The following is a 24,769-nucleotide window of genomic DNA, read 5'->3' on the forward strand; positions in this document are numbered from 1 at the left end:
GTTTAAAACCTTAGCTAATCCATTAATCAAACTGTAAAATGTAATTCATTGTATACATTTAAAAAAACTACAGGATAGCGACACCATAACTGCTGTTAAGACTCAGGACTGTGCTTGTAGAGCAGCTCCTTTCAGCTCCTTCCTATGAACTATAGTGTTACTCTGTTATCATTGACTCCTTCAGCTGGCACTGAAATATTTGAAAGATAGGCTGAATCGCTATGTAGAAGAAAACAATGTGTGGGGCAAGTTTATATAAACAAATGTGTAGCTGTTAGAGGTTCAAATAAAAAGATGACAAAGACTTGAAACATTAAGAGCAGATCAGAGAGAGGGCACTCAGTCCTGTCTAGCTGTAACCAGTCATGCCAAGGAATCCTCAATCGACTTTGAACTGATAACGACCCGCTCAACAGTCAGCTGTGATTGAATTTGTTTTAATAGTTTTCAAAAAAAAAAGCAGTAAATATCTTTAAAAGTGCCTTTAAACAAAGTTACTGTCATTTGAATGAAATAGCTGACTTAAAAATAGGTATCTAATATTTGCTGAAACATTTTACCTGATCTAGTTTATAAACAATTTACTTAAAGATAAACTAACCATTAACAAAAAATGTTTAATCAACACAAAGTGTAAAGTGTGACCCTTCTAAATATACATAAATAAAAGTCCTTGACAAATGCACTAGACCAAACCTCTGCTCCATGTACAGTATTAGGTTATCTGTCCACAGTTCTTTGGTTCAATGCCTCATCTTTTGTCAGTGTCCGTTGTCTGTCTCTAATGAAGGGGTACCCCGAAGGCATCTGTCTTTGATCCGGTTTTGCTCTATTTATACACCTGTGACCTTTCCTTCTCTCTTGAGTCAGTGGCTGGACTCTTTGTGGGTTGATGCGACACTGACATTTATGGATCCAACACTCCTATTAATAATGCCATTAGCCATGCGCTGATCAAAGAGACAGTGCCTGCATGTAAAGGTCTGACTCTTGACACCACTCAGGCTGTGCCAGTGGGGACATGTTCTAATCTGAATCAGATCAGCATCCAGCCTGACAGGACAAACTTCCTTCCTTGGCAAACTTAAAATAGTTTTAGGGAATTCAAATCCTGGGCCGATTTTCTTAAGGGATACTTGACTTGATAATCTCATATTTGTAACCACAGCTGAGTGTGACGAGGCAGGTTCATCATTTTACGATGCTTCACATCCTTGTGAGGCGGAGTAGAACCCAGCTCTTTATTAGACAGCCTCATTACTCTTGAACTGCCGTCTTGTCAATCCAGGCACATGAGGAAATGAGAGATCCCTGTTTTAATCAATGAGAGATCCCTCTGTTTTATTATTATTTATTTCTTAGCAGACACCCTTATCCAGGGTGACTTACAATTGCTAGAAGATATCACATTATTTTTACATACAATTACATTATTTTTTATATATTTTTTACACATTATTTTTACATACAATTACATTATTTTTTATATATTTTTTACACATTATTTTTACATACAATTACCCATTTATACAGTTGGGTTTTTACTGGCTTGCTCAAGGGTACAGCAGCAGTATCCACCATCTGGGATTGAACCAACGACCCTCCAGGCAAGAGTCCAGAGCCCTAACCACTTTTAATCAATGAGCGAGCCCTCTGTTTTAATCAATGAGATCCCTGTTTTAATCAATGAGATCCCTGTTTTAATTCATTTCTTGGTGGTCACATGCTGCTAAAACCTTTGTTGAATCAAAAACTACTTCAGACATACAATTACACAATTTGTTTAATAAGAACACAGAATAAATAAGGGTTATGATTACCAAGGAATTACCAAGACCTGGTCATTTAAAGTGTATAAGATACTTACTGATGTACAGTTTCATCTGAATTGTTCATAAATTTGTGGCATTAGTAAAAAGTGGAGCGAGAGTATACACTTTCTACAAGGGAGAGTGTTATAAGCACAGGAATGATCACATGAATAACCCAACAATTCCAGATTCTATTAACAGAATCAAAATGGGTTTACATTATTATTATTATTATTATTATTATTATTATTATTATTATTATTATTATTATTATTAATAATAATAATAATAATAATAATAATAATAATAATAATAATAATAATAATAATAAAGTAAAAAGGGGAAAGGTTGGTTTTATTATTATTATTATTATTATAAATACAAGTAAATGGTGATACTTTGTGTGTATCTTTTATTGTTATAAGAGATGTCATCTCATGCAGTTATAATATTGAGCACCTTACGCACAATGTATTATAAATCATAAAAAACTTTTCAGTTAATATGAAACATGCACAAAGTTATTGTATGATCTTTGCTTGAGATGACATCTATAAGGAGCATAAGATGGAATTCTGACACAAACTTAACAGTCCGTGATTTATAATTTTAAAAACAAGAAACAGCACAACACAGTAAACAACTGCTCTTACTGTGCCTGAAACTCGGGTGTTTCAAACTAGTCATATGAAAGTGTCTTGATCTATTTTTGATCTGTTCTTAGACTAGTATCATTTTATATCTTTAATCTCGCAGACTGGTTGACACACAGCACAGATGAATGAAAGGTAGTTGAAACCAATCATTTCTGTGGCTTTGTGTCTTTACTATCCAGAACGCTGTGTTCATTCCGCATCCTTTAAATTTCAACCTTTTTATGTTTTGAAAAAACCGCAATCTCAAAGGAGTTTCAGTTCGTCAGTGTTTACAGGACCCGCTAATCTTTACACATTGTGTGGGATCTTTAATCAGACTAAGAGATGAGTCACACGCTTCTTGTGAACATGCTGATTAAACGATGTGTGTCCTGAAGACTAAACAGAATCTATCCCGTATCACTTGTTTGTGGTTACTCTGCGCACGCTGTACTGTCACTGAGACGCTGTGAATTACTGCCCTCTACAGGTAAGATGTGCCACCTACAAGGCTGAGTCGTACTGATTTTCCTGTAAAGAAATGAAAGGGCTCAATTCACATTTCTTTTGATACATTTTGATACATTTTACATAAATAGAGCAAATTATGATGAACCCTTTCAGTCCTGGCCTTATTTTAGGATCGTATGTTAACATATGCCGTCGGAAATCACGTTTAAACCTCACAGGATTGTAGGTCCCAGTCTGAGGTAGTTAAAAAAAAATCCTGTTCTCATGTAACAGAGTTTATTCTTCAGCGCGGCCCTGCCACACCTGGGGCTAATTAAGCTTGTGGGACTGAAAGGGTTAGACAGTCGTTAGCACATTATTTGAGTATTAGAATGTATATAATATAATATAATATATATAAAGAACTGCTTTTCTATTGATGAAACTTGCTAAGAACGTACATTTTTATATGTGTATACAGTGGATATAGTTCGTGGGGGTCTAATGTGTTACCTATAGCTCCAATTTTGAATTTCTAGCGTGGTGGGGCTATTTCTAGCTTCCTACCGTGCCAACACACCCAGCCATACTTCGAAATTGCATGTGTGGAGCAAATCTGCTTGGAGAAGCTGTGGTTTGACAAGAAGCTTATGCCGTTTTTTTCTGGTAAGAAGAGTTCCCACAAAGTTTTAATGACTGAGGCTAGACATGCTATAGAGTGTAAGTGCCAGTGTCCACTGACACTCAAGTCGCCACAGTCTCTAAAATAATTAAAACCCGCAAAATAATGAGCCGACAGCGTGATACAATAAGCAGCACTTGTACTAAGCCTTTCAGGACATTCTGGGGTGTGGCCGAGAATTTTCATTTTCCGTTCATGATTTAAGCCTTGATTTGTCTGTGAAGTACAGCTGTGTTGTCATCTTGGACTTTCTGGAAAAGAAAGGTAATTGGGACAATGGCACAGGCTACACTCATGAGGGCATATTGCAGGCAGTTTCCATGAGAGTTTCCCCTCACTACTCTGCTAGTGGACCTCCAATCTGACCTGAGCATCTTACCTGAGCTGCTGTCCACACAGTACAGCACTGTGTTAACCACCTGGTTTATCTGAGAACTGTTTTAAAAACCATACATGTAAAAGGATCTTAATAGGCAATCTCTGTAAATAAACCTAATACATGTAGACTGGCAGTGGTAAGCAGCACGGTTTTACACCGGATTGGCCAGGAATGTATATACTGAATATATAGAGGAGACTAAATGATTGTTCGTGGTATACATTTTTTTATTTGCCAGAGGAGGAAGTCCCAGTAAATCTTTTATGTTTATGTAAGGACACCCTCCTAAAGTGAATAAAACTTGTATACCATCAACAATCATTCAGTATCTTAAGTAGAACAAGAAAATGTACCCCGCACTAGATGTTCAATGTGACGCTGTGGGATCACATTATTTTCATTTTGAAACATTTTTAATGTACATTATATAGAATCGACATCCTGGCTAAAAGGAAATGGAGGCTGTGTGGTCCAGTGGTTAAAGAAAAGAGTTTGTAACCAGGAGGTCCCCAGTTCAAATCCTACCTCAGCCACTGACTCATTGTGTGACCCTGAGCAAGTCACTTAACCTCCTTGTGCTCCGTCTTTCGGGTGAGACGTAATTGTAAGTGACTCTGCAGCTGATGCATAGTTCACACACCCTAGTCTCTGTAACTCGCCTTGGATAAAGGTGTCTGCTAAATAAACAAATAATAATAAATGATAGTTTGTGGATATATATATATATATATATATATATATATATATATATATATATATATATATATTATTGTAAGTCTTCACATTTCCTTCAGACAGATGAGGAGGATTTTAACAGAAGCAGAACAAATTCAGGACAGGATATTGCCCTTTATCACATTTCCCCAAATACCGACAGCTTACCTCATCACAGTGCAGAAATTCATAACCTTTACTTTATTTTATCAGCATCAGCTCTCAATCACAAACATCTGACAGCTGACAAAACCCATGCAGGAAAATGCCAGCAAGTGCTATTTTTTTGGTTCCCAGTAAAAAACACTGGTAGTTGGTTTACTGGTTTACAGAAAGCCATTACAGATTGATATTTTACCATTGCTTGTAAAACCAAACAATACCAGCAATGGCAAGACAATGGATTTGGAACTAATCATACATGCTACAGTCACACACTGGTCATGCTACTGGTAGGTAAACATGTGAACCTGTAATTGTGGTACTATTCTACCAACGGCAGCCTCATCCCATGGTAGCTGCCCTTGTGCTACCATTACAGGGTTGGAAATTCGTCCTGGCTGTGTGAAGTCGCTGTTTTCACTGGGGACTCCACAAGGAGCACTGCAATGGCTCTGCCTCTCCCACGATTTAAGGAAGTCAAAGTCAATAGGGACTGTTTCTCCTCGCCATGCCACAGCAGACCCCTACTGGTCAGGCATCCGGTGAGCTTGAATTGGACAACTCCAATTGGCTTGGCGGTGGGATCGGAGGACAAGCCACGGACCTTCAGTTCTCCTGAGCTGTTGTGGGAATTGCTTTACTGATTATCCGAGGAGGGTGCTTGCATTTTTTGGAGCTGGCATGTCGTGATCAGTTTATGGGTAGAAGTGCTCTCGATGCTCCTTGGAAGCAGGTGGTTAAAACGTTGCACCTGAAGCTGCTGATGTGCCCGGAGCATCACTCATCAGACCAAGCAACAGCCTGTGCTATCATTACCTCTTAGGACAGCACCATTGCATTGCCATTGATGTGTCAATGTCTGCATTGCCATTGAAGATTATTGGGTAAGGACTAGATTTATTTTACAATGAAGTAACCAGTGCTGGCCATTATCTAAAACATTTGTAAACATCTACAATTTCACAGAAGATGCCTCTTTTTGGTTTGTGTTAAACAATATATTACTGAGTCTTCTTGGATTTGCATTATTTGCGAGTTAGGCAAGAATGTGATTGATGATAATTGAGTTTGGTTTCTTTTTTTAAAATTTACTTATTCAAACATAAACAGTACATCAAGACCATTGACCTTAAATACTTGATTGCAGTGCGTTTGATCTCTGGGTTTAAAACATGTAGAATCGTACATATCTTTGTTATTCAGGCAGAGCCTTTCAAAATATTATCTTACATAAGGGAAATATTCTTGTAACATAAAATAAATGAATTCCAGATGCCAAGCAATAATTGAACGATTTATATGGTGTTGAATTACTGAATTGCTTTGGGAGCAGCTCCAGCATATAGGATGTCATTATGAGCCTTGCTTAACTGATGGCTTAGTCTCTTAGACATCATGGAGGAAATGAAAGGCTGTCTTTTTTAATATAGTTTTAATGACGCTCATGTTATTCCACTCTTCTGACCTTGCAATATCCTACATTGTTTAAATCAATCCGCGGAATGACAGTTGCCAATGTTTTATTTATATATGGGTACCAGAGCGGTCCAAGTATATTCTTGACGAGTTGTCTCCCCGCCCCAAAACAGTGGACAGATCAACAGCTGCTCAGAAAGCTACAGTTTTACACAATGCAATTCCCTTGAGTGTGTTTGTTGCATAGTACCTTGTGCACACATTAGTTCTGATACCAGAAGGTACGTGCATTTAAATTAGGGCTGTCACTCAATTCAAATTTTTGATTGCTTAATTTATGGGCATTAGTTGATTAACTGGTAGATTAATTGGTAGATTAATCCATTCATGTTTTTAATAAAGGTAACAATCTTATGGCGGCTGTCCTGCATAGCAATGCTGATTGATTAACATGCCGTCGTAGTCAGAAATCAGAAAAGTAATTCCTCATAATTACCTCTATCTGAGGAATTGGTGCCTCCATCATGCCCCCTGAAAGCCAGTTCTTGCTTGCCAAGATAAACAACACAATCAATCAAGCGTTTAAGAACCTCACAATGATTTTTTTCTTACTTGCTAATTGTAATGTATTGTATCCAACACTTCTGCTCATCCAGTTGAACATCAATCCGGGATTGTCCAAAAGGTTTCAGTGTTACAGTGGCTCACAAGTGGCTTTGGGAATGCTCATGTTTATGTGCTCACTTCATTAGACATCCTAGATTGCTGTAGACAGTACTGTTCCACATCGCCTTTTCTGTACTGAACAAAAGACAGTTCCAGTAGTATTATTTTTTTAATTGACAGCTATCGGTAAGCCACTGATACCTTTAATAATTTTAATTTTGGAAGTGGGGAGTATATCCCTTCTCTTCATGTGTCTGTAACTCCCTTTTTTTTAACAAACCTTTCTGATAAAGTTCTTCTTGAAAATTGATTCATAACCAAATTGATTACGATGTCTCCATTGTCTGATGACATTTTTCAATTTGTAAAAAGTCATTTTAAATATTACTTTGAATATAATATTTCTTGATATAATTTTCAATAACGGCCTCTATAATAAGAAATATCCCGAAATTCAGCTAGTCTTACATCGCTTACCCTGGAATATTTATGTCTCGCCTCTGCTCACTAATGATTGGACAGCTGCAAAACCAGGTCAGATCTTTGACATTCCCATTGGCTAATACCCAAACTTTCAACTGAAATGGAGAATCTTCAGGTTTATGTCCTGCCTTTGCTCACTCATGATTGGAAACGTGCATGACAAGGGGCAGATCTTTGACTCTCCCATTGGTTAAACTTACTCAAGACCTTCAGCCGAGGCACAGAATACCTTCAACTGTTTATGTCCCGCCTACGCTCAATTAATCTGACTAAATTGGCATTTGAGCTGCAGAGTATTTAAGAGTATCTAAAGGACTGTTACTGTACATCACGGTCGGCTAATATATTGTAAATTGTTTAGGGGGGGGGGGGGTGTAACTTGCTGTGTTGCGTTTAGCTTTGAAATTAAACCATGTGGTTAAAAGCTCATGTTGCCATTTAAAATCAAAAGGTTCAGTTGTGAACAGCCTATATATAACCTGGTACTGTATAAAGACATGCACCACCACTCTGCTGAGTCTGCCTGGCTCTTCCACAGCAGTTGTTCTGTGTCAGAGTGCTAAATAGTTTTCAGCTTCGAGACAGAATTGTACCCATGGACTCCCTGGGCATTTTAACACCCTGCAACATGGCATGCATTTGCTCTAAATATCCCTGTTGTTAAACGTACAACCCTGCTCAGATTAAATATACCATTGGCGCCTTTTATAGAAGAGCTGTAGTATTAACCCTTCTGTGGATACATTATAACGCAGGTCAATAACATAATGGCTATTTTAAAAAAAAGGCTTTATATCCTCAATCTCTGTAAACAGTAATAGTATAATAATATTAACAAGCACATGGTTACCATAATGACTCCATGTACACTAGGATCATTTGGGACCAGGCCTTTCAACTTGCACCACAATGCATTCTGGTAAGTGTAGTCCTGCTGTGAAAGGTACCTGAGACAGGTTAAACGTACCAGAATGCATTGCGATGTGAGTTGAAAAGCCTGAGCTGTCCCACTGTCCTAGTGTACATGGAGTCAGCAACATGTTAGGCTTACTCTTTTGAAGTTTATTCTGATAAAAGCACAATTTAGCAAAGCATAGTGAAAGCATGGCAAAACACCTTAAAGCATGACAAATCAACCCTGGGGATAGGAGATGCCAGATAAATATAGATTTAAAGGGTGATGCTATTTAGACCTGCTGGTTTTAAGATCATTAAAATAGGCACCTGAAAGACAGCACACTGTTTATTTGTGGAGTGAGATACTAGCAAAACTAAAAACAAAATCTCAATCTGGATTTACTGTACCAAGCCTTACCAAGTTTTTGCTCCAGTTCAGAGTTTACACTTTTCTATATAAGAGATGTTTGTGTTTGAAAAGCTTGAACATCTGTCCCTGTTGCTGTATTATTTCAATCTGCCAGTATTGCATGAGAATTCACCGCTATCACTATTTTACTTTTATACCAGACTTATAATTATCTTGCAAAACAGTTCCATGTGCTGTTTAAGTATTTAAATATTTACAACATCTCAATATGCTTTATTAAATCCAGAAACAGTGCTAACCGCTGTCTGAAACCTTGATCCTAACTCTAACCCTAACCTCGTCCAAACCCTAACCATAACCCTAACCTTAAACCCTAACCTTAAACTAGATGCATACAACCCCCAGCACACTGTGGCTGAGGCAATCAGTTCATGTAGTGTGTTTACCTTTCTATTCAGAACATCACCTCTAGGGGTCAGGATTGTCATATAAAGAAAATTGCTCTTTCCTCCTCACCACCAATCACATAATAATTTTGTTTAAGACTGAAATTCCCCCCAGAGTTGCTAGCAAGATCCATAATAAAATGTCATTGTGGATTTATTTGTTTTATGAAGCCTTACCCAGCGTTCGCTTATATATATATATATATATATATATATATATATATATATATATATATATATATATATATATATAAAGGAAAATGCTGATGCCCTGTTACTGTATTAATTCAATCTGCCAGTATTGCATGATAATTCCCTTCCTGGGTAAGGGCGTCTGCTAAGAAATAAATAATAATAATAATAATAATAATAATAATAATAATAATAATAATAATAATAATAATAATAATAATAATAATAATATGGAGGCTTTCCAGGGAAGCTGAGCTTTGGACAGGAAACCCCACTGACCTGATTATTTGATTGACAGGAGAGTCCTGCAACCATCACCAAAAGCCAAGCAGACATCAGACTACCTTCAATCAGTAGCAGCTACCAATAATGTTGAAGCCAGGTCATTTAAACCCACCTACCTTTGTAGTCAGGGCTTGATTTGTCTCCTCCCCCCAAACCCTGCCTGTGCCTCTGTGCCACTGTACAACCGAGTCCTCACGGTGCGGTTAAGAGCCCGGGTTGTTTTTCCACATCAGAGCAAAGCCATGCTACTGACGTCACACGCAACAAAAGACAGTTGTTATTAATTATTTGTTATTAATTAATCCAGCTAAAGCTAAAAGTTGCGCAAACAAATGGTGTTAAAAACTTAATTTACCAAAGGTACAGCTGTCTCTTGTATTGCTATATTTTGTAAATATATTTAGGACTGTCTTTATAATAACACATTTAATTGATTATATCAACTTACTAAAGTTCAATTAGTTCTGTTGAAGGGGGAAAATGAAAGTTCTAAAGTTCTAAAAATATGATTTGCCAAAGACATCCCATTTAACCCTATGCTGCCTACAGGGAATGACCATATTCGGTCATAAATATGAACACTTTCTGTTTAAACGCTTGTAGTTTTGGAACCTTAAATCAGAAATTAAAACCCAATACACCTACAGAAAGGCATTAAGTAGATCTTTCCATTGATGTAACTTATGGTATATTGTAGCTGCAGTTTTCCAAGAAATCAGAATTGAAATATCTTGAACAATTGCAGAGCTAGATAAGCTTTTACAATGCATAGTATTTAACAAAAATCAACCTCCGAAATGGCAAAGGCAGACTAGGGTTAAAACTTGGCAAAAAGTGAGACTGGAAACACTATTGCCCTGTTTGAGATACAATTATACTTCAGTATAAAAATAAAGAAACAACACACAAGTTACCAAGTAAAATTTTATTTTTTATTTGAAAAAAAAAAAAAAGTAGATTACAAATAAAACTCCAAATGGCAAATGTAAAATAATAAATAACGTTTTTAAAAATTGCCAATTTCAACCTCTTTCCAAGTTTCATATAAAAAAACTTGCAGTATATTGTATCTTCACAATTTGTCAAGGATTTCAAATCTGAAATCAGAATTTTAATATCTTGTACAGTTGCAGAGCTAGATAAGGTTTTGCAATGCATAGTATTTTACAAAAATCAACCTCCGAAATGGCAAAGGCAGACTAGGGTTAAAACTTGGCAAAAAGTGAGACTGGAAACACTGTTGCCCTGTTTGAGATACAATTATACTTCAGTAAAAAAATAAAGAAACACCACACAAGTTATCAAGTAAAATGTTTATTTTTTTATTTGAAAAAAAAAAAAAAAGTATATTACAAATAAAACTTTGAAATTAAGAATTTTATTTGGGAGGGAGGGAGACAAAAAAAAACCTTCCATATTGTGCTGTATTTATTTATTTTCAAAACTACCCTGCAGTTGAAGTGCTGGGCTGGGGCTCCTCCAGATCACTCTCCTCCTCATCCTCCTGCAGCAGCTCTTCATCAAGGAGGTCCTCCTCCATGGTGTACATGCCCTCAATCTCTTCCTCAGTCAGGGCCCTCCTCCTCTTCAGTGACTGAACCAGATGCTAGAGCCGATTGTCTCCATCCATTTTCTGGCTTACACACACCCACATAAAACATCAAAATAAATAACACATAATAATAATAATAATAATAATAATAATAATAATAATAATAATAATAATAATAATAATAATAATGAAGAAGAAGAAGAAGAAGAAGAAGAAGAAGAAGAAGAAGAAGATTCTCCTCCATCCTTTTTCACACACATAAAGTAAACTAATAATAATGGCTCTTCATACACACACACAAAGTAAAAGTAAACTAGTAATAAAATACATGGCTAAATAATAACAATAACTACAGGTAAATGTCTTTCTTCTTTACATAGGCTACATACACAACGTAAAAATAAAAACGAAACCAATAATAAAAAAAACGAGATATATTCCTCATTCTTTTACACATCGAATAAAAAAATAAGTTAAGAAAATAATAGATGCATAGCTAAATAATAATAATGAATCAACTAGAAAAAGTAAAACACAGACGTACACAAACACCTAACAGTGATATGCCGTTTAGATGATATGTAGATTAGCACTCTTGGGATTGTAAATCTGTACACGCAGTCACAATGGCGCCGGCAGAGACTCGTCCTTGTCATCAAAATATTATATGTCCCGCCCACCCTAGCCCTAAACCAATGGTATCATGACAAGCCCCGTAGTCATGGCTATGACCCCACACTTAAAAAAAACAAAATTGCTGGTTGGACGGCTGAGATATGACGTGTTTGTCATCGTAACAAAAGTTACGAAATTACAGCGCGTCGGCAGCTAAGGGTTAAGGATAGTTGTTGTTTTTTCTAGTTGTTTTTGGTTTGGTTGCTTAAAAAAAGAAGCCACCCAAACGCAACGAGAGCCATAGTTGTATGTACGGTACAGCTGTACCAGGTCCGGCGTTATGGGCGGGTCTTAGGGGGCCTGGCCCGTCCAGTTTCAGGTTTTAAATGAACTCAGTACCGTCAGCTTCCAGTTCTAGCGGTAGATTCCCGCTGGAATGACTCAGCACCTACTGTCAATCAAATCCAAAATCAATCCGCGCAAGTGCTGGCTTTTTCTTTTTGACTGCTGTATTTTTAAGCGTAGTTCACATCTATTGGACAGTAAATACTAAACAAACACAATTGGTCCAAATTAATTTTATTATCCACCAAAACCAGCCAATCAATACTTTGCATCGACGAAAGCAACCAATCCTGTATCTGCAACTGCCGAGAGCCAATCACAGACTGCCAGCTTGACTGGCGCACAGGCACGGCATCTTTCAACAACAAAGCGAGACGCGGACAGTTCAGTAATATTGATCCATTCATATTATTATTATTATTATTATTATTTATTTCTTAGCAGACGCCCTTATCCAGGGCGACTTACAATCGTAAGCAAATACATTTCAAGTGTTACAATACAAGTAATACGATAAGAGCAAGAAATACAATAACTTTTATTACATAACTTATATGTAGATTCAGGAGAGAGAGGTTATGGCTGAAACTTGGTGAGTTAGGAGGCATTTTATTATTATTATTATTATTATTTATTCCTTAGCAGACGCCCTTATCCAGGGCGACTTACAATTGTTACAAGATATCACATTATTTTTACATACAATCACATTATTTTTTACACATTATTTTTACATACAATTACCCATTTATACAGTTGGGTTTTTACTGGAGCAATCTAGGTAAAGTACCTTGCTCAAGGGTACAGCAGCAGTGTCCCCCACCTGGGATTGAACCCACGACCCTCCGGTCAAGAGTCCAGAGCCCTAACCACTACGCCACACTGCTGCCCTATATATTTTAGAGTGGTATGTAATAAAGTTCAGACTCCATCGTACACGGACTGTCCAGTAATTGCTCCGTTCATTCCTTAGGCAATGTCCAGATTATAAATAGGGGTTTAAAACCCTAAAAAGTTAATAAAACATTTAAATCGATGTCCTAATTAAAAATGGTATAATAATGTTCTAATAGAGATAGTGCCCTCTCGATGATGGCTCTACCGTGTGATAGTTGACCTTGACTTCTGTTAGTGCCCTCGCTTTCGACGGGACACCTAACTCCCGTCGCGGTCAACTTGACACGTAGAGCCATTGTCGACGGGCAATATCGCTTAAATAAAAAAATCTATGAGAAATCATTAAACAAATCAAATCAAAGTAAAGCAAAGCACAGTAATAATACTAATTTTAAAATGTCTTGCTGCTTCTGTTGTTTGGAACTCTCTCCCAGCTTTGGTGCGTGACGCTCCCACCGTCGCTCGCTTTAAATCAGCTCTCAAGACCCACCTGTTCTCTCCTGCTTTCCATGCTCTTTAAGCCTAATAGCTGCTATTAGCTGCCGTGTTGCTGCTACTATTTCATGTAGTATGTTTCTTCATGTATTATGCTCTTTCCACTGTATTGAATGTATTATGCTTTTTTTCCCTGTATATCATGTATTATGCATTTCTCTGTATTTAAAGTATTATGGATTTATTGTTGTTACTGCATCTTGTAAAGCGCTTTGTGATGGTGGTCCGCTATGAAAGGCGCTATATAAAATAAAGTTTGATTGATTGATTGATTGAATGATTGATTGATTGATTGGAAACCCCTTCGTAGGGCCTACATGTCGGATTGTTTACAAGAGTGTCTGCTTTTTATGTTTAGTATTGAATAGTCAGTTGAAAGTAAGCATTGTATGTACATTCATTACTTTACAGTATTCATTTGCAAGCTGTCACTGCGCGGTGTATTCTGCATGCAGAATCCTGCAATAGTTTTTTTACACACAGTTTATTATAGTAGCGTAAGTGCAGTCTTTTTAGTGCATGATGTACATGGGAAAAACAAATACCCTACGGAATGCGGTACAAGTTAGTAAAGTTTTTTTTTTGTTTTTTTGTTTTTTTTTTAAAAAAAGAACTGGTTCTTTTTTCGTTTTTTAGCTTTTGAATATAGGCTAGGGAAAACAAACAAGGAGCCAGTTTGTTTTTCCTTGTTCGTTTTTGAGCTTTTGAGTAACCAAAAACGAAAAATGAACCAGTAGACTTTTCAATAATAATAATAAAAAAATACTGTTAACATGAAGTAATGCTTTTTTTGTGGTTATTTGCAAATCCAAATTGAATTTAAAACAACAGTATTATGACACGTATCCCTAAATTGTGTTTCAAAGCGTCAATTGTCTGCTTTTGTCAGGCGATATATATATATATATATATATATATATATATATATATATATATATATATATATATATATATATATATATATTTAATTAACGTTACATGCAAAATAATTAAATAACTAATCCAGTCGTCTTTAGAGCATGGTTAAACTTGTTCTGTAGTATTCTTAGTTCTGTAGTTCTTTAATATCAACTTTCCAGAACTTGTACTTATATTAGGGGAGCTCTAAAATAAGTCTGGATGGATTGGTAGGTAGGATGTTTCTATGGTCCCTGCTTCTGCGATACAGTATCACCAATGGTCTGCCCTGTTTACTGAATGTTGTGAAAGTATACATCGCCTGGTTTTCAAACAGGGTATTTGTAACACGTGTTGAGGACCTAAAAATGCTAGCACTCTTTAGTGAATAAAGGCTTGCATATCAAATACCTGCCTCGCGGTATTTTTTATTTAATGTGCATACATTCCATTATTAATTATATTTAAATGACTAGTACTTTTTCCACGCATTGTTTACCACACGTTGGGTTACTTTTCGCTGCTTGGTGAATACAGCAGGTGTACAAAGCACGCATAGAGGCTTGCTGCGTGGTAAACACGTTACCGCTGTTTAGTGCATGAGGCCCTAAGCGTGTTATGGTTTTGTGTATGCGTAACAATGGCGGAGGAATAGTCGGTGTAGCCGGGGCAACTGCACAGCGGCCCACGCACTCAGAGAGCCCAAGAAGAGTCCGCAAGTTTGGAAAAGAAACTTAAATTATAATATCCTTCACATTTATATTTGCAGATGTTACCTTTATATTCATATCATTGTAGCTACCAGTGCCAGTAATTACATTTGTATTCTTCCTTGTTTCATCAGGTACTGCTATATTCTTAATGAATTATGTTTTCCAAAAAATGATTGACTTAAAATGAGCTTCCTAAATTTGTTTTTCGTCCCTCGTAACTGTCTTTGCATGGAGGCTGGTGTGAGGCACTGTTTTATGTTTCAGTGGCGTCTCTGTTTCGAACGCCGCGGCCACTTGTACTTTAGCCTAGTGGTCTCTCAATATTGCAAAACAGTTTCCGACCGTCTTCATTGAAGGTTTTGGGGTACTGTTTAGCAGTCTTGCAGTTATATTCTGTGTGCACAATTCATCCTGTAGTTTAGGCGGAAGCTGTTAACGGGTGCTGCAGGGTACCAAAATAAACTAAAGCAAATTAAAATGCCTGTATTTCTGATTGAAAAAAATATGATTTTTTGTGAGATAAAATTTCTGTGAATTTCTGCGGAATCCTTGAAGGGACTGGTGATTAAACTTGCTAGCTTTTGATTAAAAAGAGTGTATTATAAGTAAAAATGCACACAAAATGCAATTGAAGTAGGTGAGTAGAAAAGCTTTTTATTACATGTTGTATACTGGTCCATGCATGCTAACAGTCTGAGAATAAAATAGTGTTAAATATTGAAAACTTGATTTGGCATGTTTTATGTTTATAAAAGTATTACACAAAGGTCAGACCCACAATAAGCTCTTGCACCGGGGCCCATCTTTCTCTTCCTCTGCCACTGATGCAGTAATGCTATATTTTTTGCAGCTTGTCCTGACTACATGTGTGATGATTTTCTGTGGATGCATAATGGAATTTTTTCTGCAGCATAGAAGCAGCTCACCCATTTTGTCCAGCAAGAGAAGCTAAATGGTTTCACGGGAGGAATAATATTGTAAGACAAGCCTAATGTGCTGCAGAGTGCTTGTTAATAATGCAGGAAATTCATCACGGCATTCATGTTTTGTTAAGCTGACCATACCGTTAAAAGCAAATAAATTCAATTGTGCAGGATGCCATAAAACAAGATCATGCTGTCCTAGATGAATATGCTGGACTCTTGTCTTGAACAGTGCAGTGTAACAGAGAAACTAAAATGTGTGTGTGTGTGTGTGTGTGTGCGCCAAATGCTATGCAGATCATTTGTGCATTATGGTTCTAATGTTATAAATATTACCTGCAACCTAAACTTCCTCATTTTTATGTTAATAATTAATGTGCATGTCCTTAGCATTAGGGTATCTTGGATATTTTATATTAAAACGGTTATATACAGTGTATACAGGATAGATAGATAGATAGATAGATAGATAGATAGATAGATAGATAGATAGATAGATAGATAGATAGATATACATACATACACTTTTTATTTATTGAGTCTCAAATACGGCTGAATAGTACAGCCCTACACTTTGGCAGTGCTAATCTCACTAGAATTAACATTTGAATCTCAACAAATAATAGTGGTACCTTCAAGTGCTTCATTTGCACCAGCACCAGCAAACAGAGTTTATTCATGTATGAGAAAGCCTAAGAGAGGAAGCTTCATTTCATTTGCACCAGCACCAGCAAACAGAGTTTATTCATAATTCACAAATAAATACATGAATAAAAAAATAACGGTATCCCTATAATATCTCTAAAAATGTTATTGAGACATAATATATCACAAAAGTTACAGAAGTCAGTCTCTAAATAATAAAGCAAATAAGTAAACATTTTAATTGTTTCTATAACAACACACACACATATATATACAGTATATATATATATATATATATATATATATATATATATATATATATATATATATATATATATATATATGCAATTAAAATAACAGAATATATTCAACAAAGTGGTAAAAACACAGCCTTCAGTCCTCTGGGTATTTCATTTTAAATGGTGACACCTAAAATTCTCTGAAATTCTCATATTTTTGTACAGTACAAAATACATTTCAAACTAGAGACCCCGTGTGATGTGTTTGCTTGTTTCAGCAATAGGCAGGTTATAGTGTGGAATTTGAGAATGGTTTCTCTTTGTGGTGTAGTTGTTTTATACCCCCAACCCACTGGATTTAGTAAACTGAACTAGAAGTCACGGGTGTTACTCAGCCGTAGCGACACACCTAGTTTTGTGGAAATTCAAGACGCAGGCAGCACACTGGAACATTTCCTGAGAAGCAAGCGGACGAACAGTGTTGAGCTCTTGTCTTGTACGGGGAAACTGTGAACATGGCTGGAGTTAGCGGCTGCATGAAGTACTCGATGTTTTTCTTCAACTTCTTGTTCTGGGTAAGAAAATTGAATAATTTATTAGGCTAATAATATCACTACTGCAACAGGTTCAATCTTCAATGTGCTACCTATACCAAATGCAAGCCATTTATTTACGAATGTATTTATTCTTAACTACACACGCATTTTACAGTAATTACAACCGAGACCTATTCACAATGATTTTTTTAAAAGAACCTGTGTAGAGAAGGACGTATTCACTAAATAATAATAGCAATCAATGCCTGTTTAAAATACAGTACAGAACCATTTTTTTACAGTGTTCACACACCCTAGTATCTGTAAGTCGCCTTGGATAAAGGCGTCTGCTAAATAAACAAATAATAATAATAACTCAGTAACTAATTCAAAATATGTTTTTTTTTTTAAATTAAGCAGAAAATTGAGGTAAGTGCTGGTTAGCTGATGGTCAGATATGAGTTGGAAATTAGAACAAATATTGACTGTCCTCTACGGAGTAGCCAGCAGGTGTGTAACTCCCAGAGAGTTGCAAGCACGGTACAGGAGTGTGCACGATAAACAACTCGCTTCAGCACTTCACTGTAAAGAGATTTTTAATAACGTTCACGCTACAGGAGTGTGCACGATAAACAGCTCCCTTCAGAACTTCACTGTAAAGAGATTTTTAATAACGTTCACGCTACAGGAGTGTGCACGATAAACAGCTCCCTTCAGAACTTCACTGTAAAGAGATTTTTAATAACGTTCACGCTACAGGAGTGTGCACGATAAACAGCTCCCTTCAGAACTTCACTGTAAAGAGATTTTTAATAACGTTCACGCTACAGGAGTGTGCACGATAAAGAGCTCCCTTCAGAACTTCACAAGAGATTTTTAATAACGTTCACGCTACAGGAGTGTGCACGATAAAGAGCTCCCTTCAGAACTTCACAAGAGATTTTTAATAACGTTCTTTTTGAGGAGGGCTATCATGTGTAACTTAAAACATCCTTATCATTATGGCAGTGGTGTAGGTGTAGGCACCCCACGCATACAGCTCATGTGCAATACATGTATTAACTGATCTCCACAGGTAGATTTAACAAGCAACAATGCCACGGCACCATATGGCTATGACAAGAATGACACCGAAGGATTGTGCGTTCACCATAGCATCTCTATAGAACTGTTATAAATCACACGCATGTCTTTGAAGTCAAGCGAAGGATTGTATTAGAGTATGCACAGGGTTGAGCCATGCATGTCGATGTCAGCTAAGGGTACAACTGAAGGATTGTATTGCCTTGTGTACAGGATTGAGAGAGAAAACAAAGTGCTGTAAAAAATACACTGAGATACCCACAATACTCAGAGAGCATGATTGGAATGGACTGCTTTATTTTATAAACCTATATTCACAAACTCCTGACACCTGGATGACTAAGCTATGACAGGCTAACCCTGGGAGACCAGTGGTCTGGTTCTGGTGTACAATCCTTAATCTGCATTTGCTAGAAGTACTACACGCTGTTGTTGTAGGTCTTTGTACCGTATTCGTCACTGTAGCAGCCCCTGTAATAATCTCGATTGGAGGCAAGGCAAGTGTGTGTCACTAACAGAGCATGCCTTGTTTGCTCTTAATGGATAACTTCACAGATAAAAAGCCTGCACTCCTAACCTCCCCTATTGAAAAACAATGAAGCCTTCAAACATCATGTTGCTCTCTTAGCAAACAAAGGGTTTCTGGGTATTCTTCAGCACAGATTGACATTGATATGGGTTGTTAATGGGATCTGTCCTTTTGTCCTGTTCGTCCCCTTCCTGTCTCTTGCTCCACTAAACACCCAGCAGTCAGAGGATGCTGCCTGACCCATCGGGAGCGAGAGTCAGATTTGTTGTATGTTATGTGTCTAAACTTTGCTCTCTCTCTCTCACTTTTACGTCACCCAGCAGTCGGAGGATGCTGCCTGAGCCAACAAGAAGGGAAAACTCTTCGTCTGTATGCTACCCTATCTCATCCTGCTATCAGTATCTAACCTCAGTGTTACGAAGCACCATTCCCAAACTCCATTCCTCAGTCTCGCCATCCCTCTCAAACTTGTCTCACTCTTAAACTCTCAAATCTCACCCCCTATCAAGCCTCGTAAGCAACCGGAGAAATCCTCTCAACTTGTCTCACTCTCAATATCTCACTCACAATTTCACCTCCTCTCAAGCCCTCGTAGGCAACCAGTGAATATAAAATTATGATTGCAACATGTGTGTTTTTCCTCAGGGGATGTCATATTCATAGTGTTGTTTTTTTCCGCATGGGATGTCATATTCACAGTGGTGTTGTTTTTTACTCCTTCAGCTATGTGGATGTTTCATACTTGGAGTTTCGATTTGGCTCCGTGTGAGCAAAGATGTCCAGCATGTAAGTTAATAATACATTTTCCACTGGTGTTATGGGAATGCAATAGCATGTGACCACACCACATTAGTTGTTACACCTCTCTCATTTGAGGTGATTCTCATGGCATAGCCATGAATCTTAGTGATAGGTATACTCTTCTAAAAGTTTACCATAGTTAACCGTGGTTTTCCATGTTTATTAATATGGTTTACCACACCATACCTTTTCTTTACTGTGCTTACCTATGCTTTACTATGTGTTCACTGTGCTTTATTACACTTTGCTATGCTTTGACTATGGTAGACTTTTTTTAAGGGTACACCAGGTATCTTTCACTTTTGTAAACAAACAAGTACTGCTTTAAAAAGCAACAACCTCTAACCCTCTCTAAAAAAAAGCTATCATGACCTGCAAACTTGACTTAATTAATCAAAAGGATATTTTTAAAAATGCAGTCCTTTACAGAACATTCTAGTCCTCAGAGTTCTGTGAATAGGGCCCAATGGTACAAAACTATTAAGAAATGACTTGGGTGTATGAAAGAGAAATGAAAACTCGGGGCCCAGTTCTGAACAAGCGGTTGCAAGTGTGGGTTGCAGATGTTTTCTGATTTTGTTAACGGAACAAAAGTAAATCTAGATCCTGATGTTCAAAGATTTTATATGCCCTATGTTAATTCGTCTTTCTTGGTTGGTTCTCAGACCGTACAAGCAGACATCCCTGCCGTCAACCTTATGATTGCCATTGGGGCCATCATAATGGGGCTTGGGTTTTTCGGCTGCTGTGGTGCAATCCGAGAGAGCAGGTGTCTGCTTCTTCTGGTACGTGTGGCGCTGTTTACGTCAGCTTTAATGCCTTTTGTGAATCTCCCTCAACCGAAGGGAGGGTTGGGAATGCAGATGTGCTTTCAATATGCCTGCCATGCCATTTATCAGTTTTAGAAACCCATTTAAAACATGCAAAAATAATACCAAAAAATGTACAAAGAAAAATGAACCCCCTGACAGCCTTTCTGTGTTCTTGTTGCTGGCTGCAGTTTTTCATCGGATTGCTCCTCATCTTTATCCTCCTGGTCACTGCAGGAATCCTGGGAGTTGTGTACAGATCGAAGGTACAGTATGGATCATTTCTTTAAAATGAGGATTTCTTTTTTTAACATGCTTGGAAAGCTGTGAGTCTCCTCAGAGCTGGTAAACTAGCACTTGTAGGGGTTTCCTGTAAAACAGAATATGTGATTCAAAAATTATTATTAATAATTAGTCATTTAGCAAACGCTTTTATCCAAAGCGACTTACCGAGACTAGGGGGGTGAACTATGCATCAACAACTGCTGCTGCAGTCTCTTACAATAGGACCTTGGTTTTACGTCTGATCCGAAGGACGGAGCACAAGGAGGTTAAGTGACTTGCTCTGGGTCACACACATTGAGTCAGTGGCTGAACTGGGATTTGAACCAGGAACCTCCTGATATCAAGCCTTTTTCTTTAACCACAGGACCACCAAGCCTAAATATAATATGGATGAAAAGAATGTGTTTCCATTCGGGCGTACAGTATGGGCAGCACTGCTCTAGACTTCGTTGCCAGGCTCGGGTGACATAGGAATATAACAACACCTACTGTTATATTAATTGGGAGGGTTCCCCTGCTAGTCCCTGTTTGTGTTCTCTGTTCGTGTTCGTGCTGAGCATGGGGATTGTGTGATTGGGTTGGGATCACATACGTCAAGAGAGTTGGAGAGCTAGATGGGTTACATAAATAAATAAATACATAAATAAATAAATAGGAAGGAGTGGTTTACTCAAATGTTGTGCCCATTTGCCAATCATTAGGGACAGTTAGCTGCCCTCCATCTGTTTAGGATTTCTGTTTTACCTCACCAGGGGAATGGAGGACAACAAACAGTGTGTGCGTGTTCTTGCATGCAGACAAACAGTGTGTGCGTGTTCTTGCATGCAGACAAACAGTGTGTGCGTGTTCTTGCATGCAGACAAACAGTGTGTGCGTGTTCTTACATGCAGAACCCCATGACAAGCAGTGCCCCTGCTCACTTCATTATCTTTTATTATTGCACTGTCGTCATACGCTTGCCTGGTAGTGGCAAGCATGTAGGTTACCGATGGTTGCTGTGCTTGTGATGGCGGTGAGTATTATTGTGGGGCCAGTCTGGGTTGTGCTGAAGAAAATATAAAAATCTGTAACAAAAAGAAAATCACTCACAAACTTTGGCTTCCTTTCCTGCGCAGGCTGAAGGGGTGCTTACAGACACTCTTCAAAAGTACATTCCCATTGAATCACAGCCAGCTGAGTTCAAGACGGACATTGAAAACCTGCAAACTCAGGTAAACTATTTATTTTTTGTTGCATAATGTTTGTATCAGGTTCTATAAGGTATAATAAGCATACTGTATTCTACTGTATTCTTAACTGTGCAACAAATTCTTGGAGTACAATACTGTATATAGTCTTAATATCTCACCAATAGCCAAACAAAAATAGATTATTATTATTATTATTATTATTATTATTATTATTATTATTATTATTATAATACACTTATAAAATTCAATGACAAACGTTTCGACTACTATTCTGAAGACTTTTTCTCAAAATGTTTGTTCCTGAATTGCTAACTTTGTCTTAGCTGCCAGATCAAACTTTTCAGATGCTCCTGTATCGAGTTCTTGTATAGATCCAACAAGATGGGCAAACAGACGGACATTTGTCAAATATATTCACTGGGACAAATAATGTGTCTGCAAGTGCAATGGTATTATGGAATAAGGTCATTTTAAAAGGTGTTTAAAAAAACTTGCTTTCTCTCTTTAGGGCAAGTGTTGTGGACTGATCAAAGGTGCCCAGGACTGGGGAGGTGTGCCTCCAGCCTCCTGCAATTGCAGTGATGATCCTGCTTCAGACTGTACGATCTATAATGGCAGAAAAGTGTACAAACAGGTCAGAACACAAATAACACCAGCAGTACCAGCAATAACAGGGCATTGCTTAGCAGTTTCACTCATTCCAGGTTTTACTACACGCTTGATTAGACCCAACTTAACAAGCTCAGGTGTGTCTTATTAAACTCATAGCAAAACCAAGAATGGGTCAAACTGCTGTACAATGGGAGTCTTATTTCCATCCCTGAATATATATTGCCAGGGTTACAAAGCATTCCGTTTTTGTAAAAGCAGTAAAGGTCCCTCCAGTGTTTGACACGTGAGTCGTTCCATACAGCATGATCTGGTGCGCTGCTGTAACCCGTCCTGTGTCTTGCAGTTTGTCCTGCATATTGAAATACGAGCAAAATATGAGTCATTACAACATGCTGCTATTGCAATATTTTTTCTTTCTGTTGAAGAATTAGGAGTTAAAGACTGGAGGAAACTCTTTCCAAATTAGGCCCATTGTGTCTTGATGTAGCCTCAACTTAAAATAATGTGTCTGTAACCCCTCTTCCTTTATTACATCATTAATACTGCATCCTGGTTAAATCTAACTGATATAACAAGGACCATACTGTGTGTTTAGCTAATACACATCCAGGACACGGCATGAAATAACTGTGTTTGTCCTTTACAGCCTTGCCTGCAGTTCCTGACTGATATGATGGCTAAACACGCTGGGATTATTCTCGGAGTGGCCTTCGGGCTGGCAGTTGTCATGGTATGAATTTCTTTCAGTTCATTTGTTAAGTTCACTGCAGGCTGACCGGTCCTCCTGCTGAGACTGTTGAGAGATCTAGCATCGAATACCTTTTTCAGATTTTATGCTGCTCAGTGATTTCTTTTGTATTTTTATTTTTGTGGTTCTCATTTTGGAATCTCGCCCGTGTTCGTTCATTCGCTCGACAGAATCACCAGGGTGAATTGCGCTGTTCCAGATGATGCTTAGTACATGCAAAGCTTGATCTAGTAATTCTCTGAAGTGTGTAATTTAAGTTTAAACATACTTTTGTTCCCATGCATTGTACTTGTTATGTAAACAGAATACTCTGTTGTTAATGCGCTCCCTAGGCTGGCCGTGTACACCCTGTTGTAATCGTTCCACCCTCTTTCATGGAATAACCACAGCACACTATGAACGTTGGGGGTGTATCTGACATGATATTCTGAGGACAGCCCAGCCACTGTGCTCATTGTGTTCAGCTTTCTGTCCAGGGCAGAATGTGCATTGCATTTGTTGCTTCACTCCTCCTTTTGTCTCTTTTTCAGCTCTTTGGTTTGGGCTTCTCGATGTCACTCTACTGCCAGATTGGCAGAAAATGAGAAGATGCCAGACCGCATTCTAATTTTTTTCTCAGCAATGGCTCTTGGCTTCTCGCTCACGCAGAAAATGAACAAGAATGATTACAGAGCATTATTTTTTTAATGTAAGCATTTAAATCTAAAAACGTATTTAACAATGTAATGACTTATGCTGTGCCATTAACCCAAATGGCGTAAATGCTGTATTTGTTGGCTGTGTATTACTAGTGGAGGTCAATATTTGATTAAATACTTTTTTTAACTTCTGGTATAAAGGGAATTGTGTTGCTTTTACCAAACACTGTTTTAATAGCTTATATTTACATTTGTATTGCCAAATATGTTCTGAACGCCTGCATATTAAAGGTAGCTGATGTTTTAGTGTATGCTGGTTGGGGGTGTGTGTGTTTTTACCATGTGAACATGTCATATCTGAGTAGCTGATTATTACAGGATCATACTGTATGTATGGGTGTGTACTGCTTTTATAGAGTGGAGGCAATGTGGGTAATGATTAGTTAACACTGATCCAAGCTATTGAAAATATCAGGATTTGAGGATTATATAAAGCATGGTTGTGTCATTGCATACATACATACATACCTCACACTTACTGTATATTGTTCATCACATTTAGGGAACCTCTTATCCAGCTGTAATGTAATCTGGTAGAACATTCATCCCCACAAGTCATTTACAGTATA

The 24,769-nt window shown here is 37.6% G+C and overlaps 1 protein-coding gene across 1 annotated transcript; it reads left to right on the forward strand.

Annotated features, from left to right (window-relative positions):
- Window positions 1-17,317: 17,317 nt before the first annotated feature.
- On the forward strand, window positions 17,318-24,451 carry LOC117415249 (tetraspanin-8-like). The gene is made up of 8 exons (XM_034025346.3): window positions 17,318-17,484; window positions 19,781-19,843; window positions 20,524-20,643; window positions 20,859-20,933; window positions 22,068-22,163; window positions 22,651-22,776; window positions 23,401-23,484; window positions 24,033-24,451. Exons 1-8 carry the CDS (start codon window positions 17,425-17,427, stop codon window positions 24,084-24,086), a joined length of 678 nt encoding a protein of 225 aa, XP_033881237.1. The 5' UTR covers window positions 17,318-17,424; the 3' UTR covers window positions 24,087-24,451.
- Window positions 24,452-24,769: the final 318 nt, after the last annotated feature.

This window comes from Acipenser ruthenus, chromosome 7, assembly GCF_902713425.1.
Source record: "Acipenser ruthenus chromosome 7, fAciRut3.2 maternal haplotype, whole genome shotgun sequence".
NCBI lineage: Eukaryota > Metazoa > Chordata > Actinopteri > Acipenseriformes > Acipenseridae > Acipenser > Acipenser ruthenus.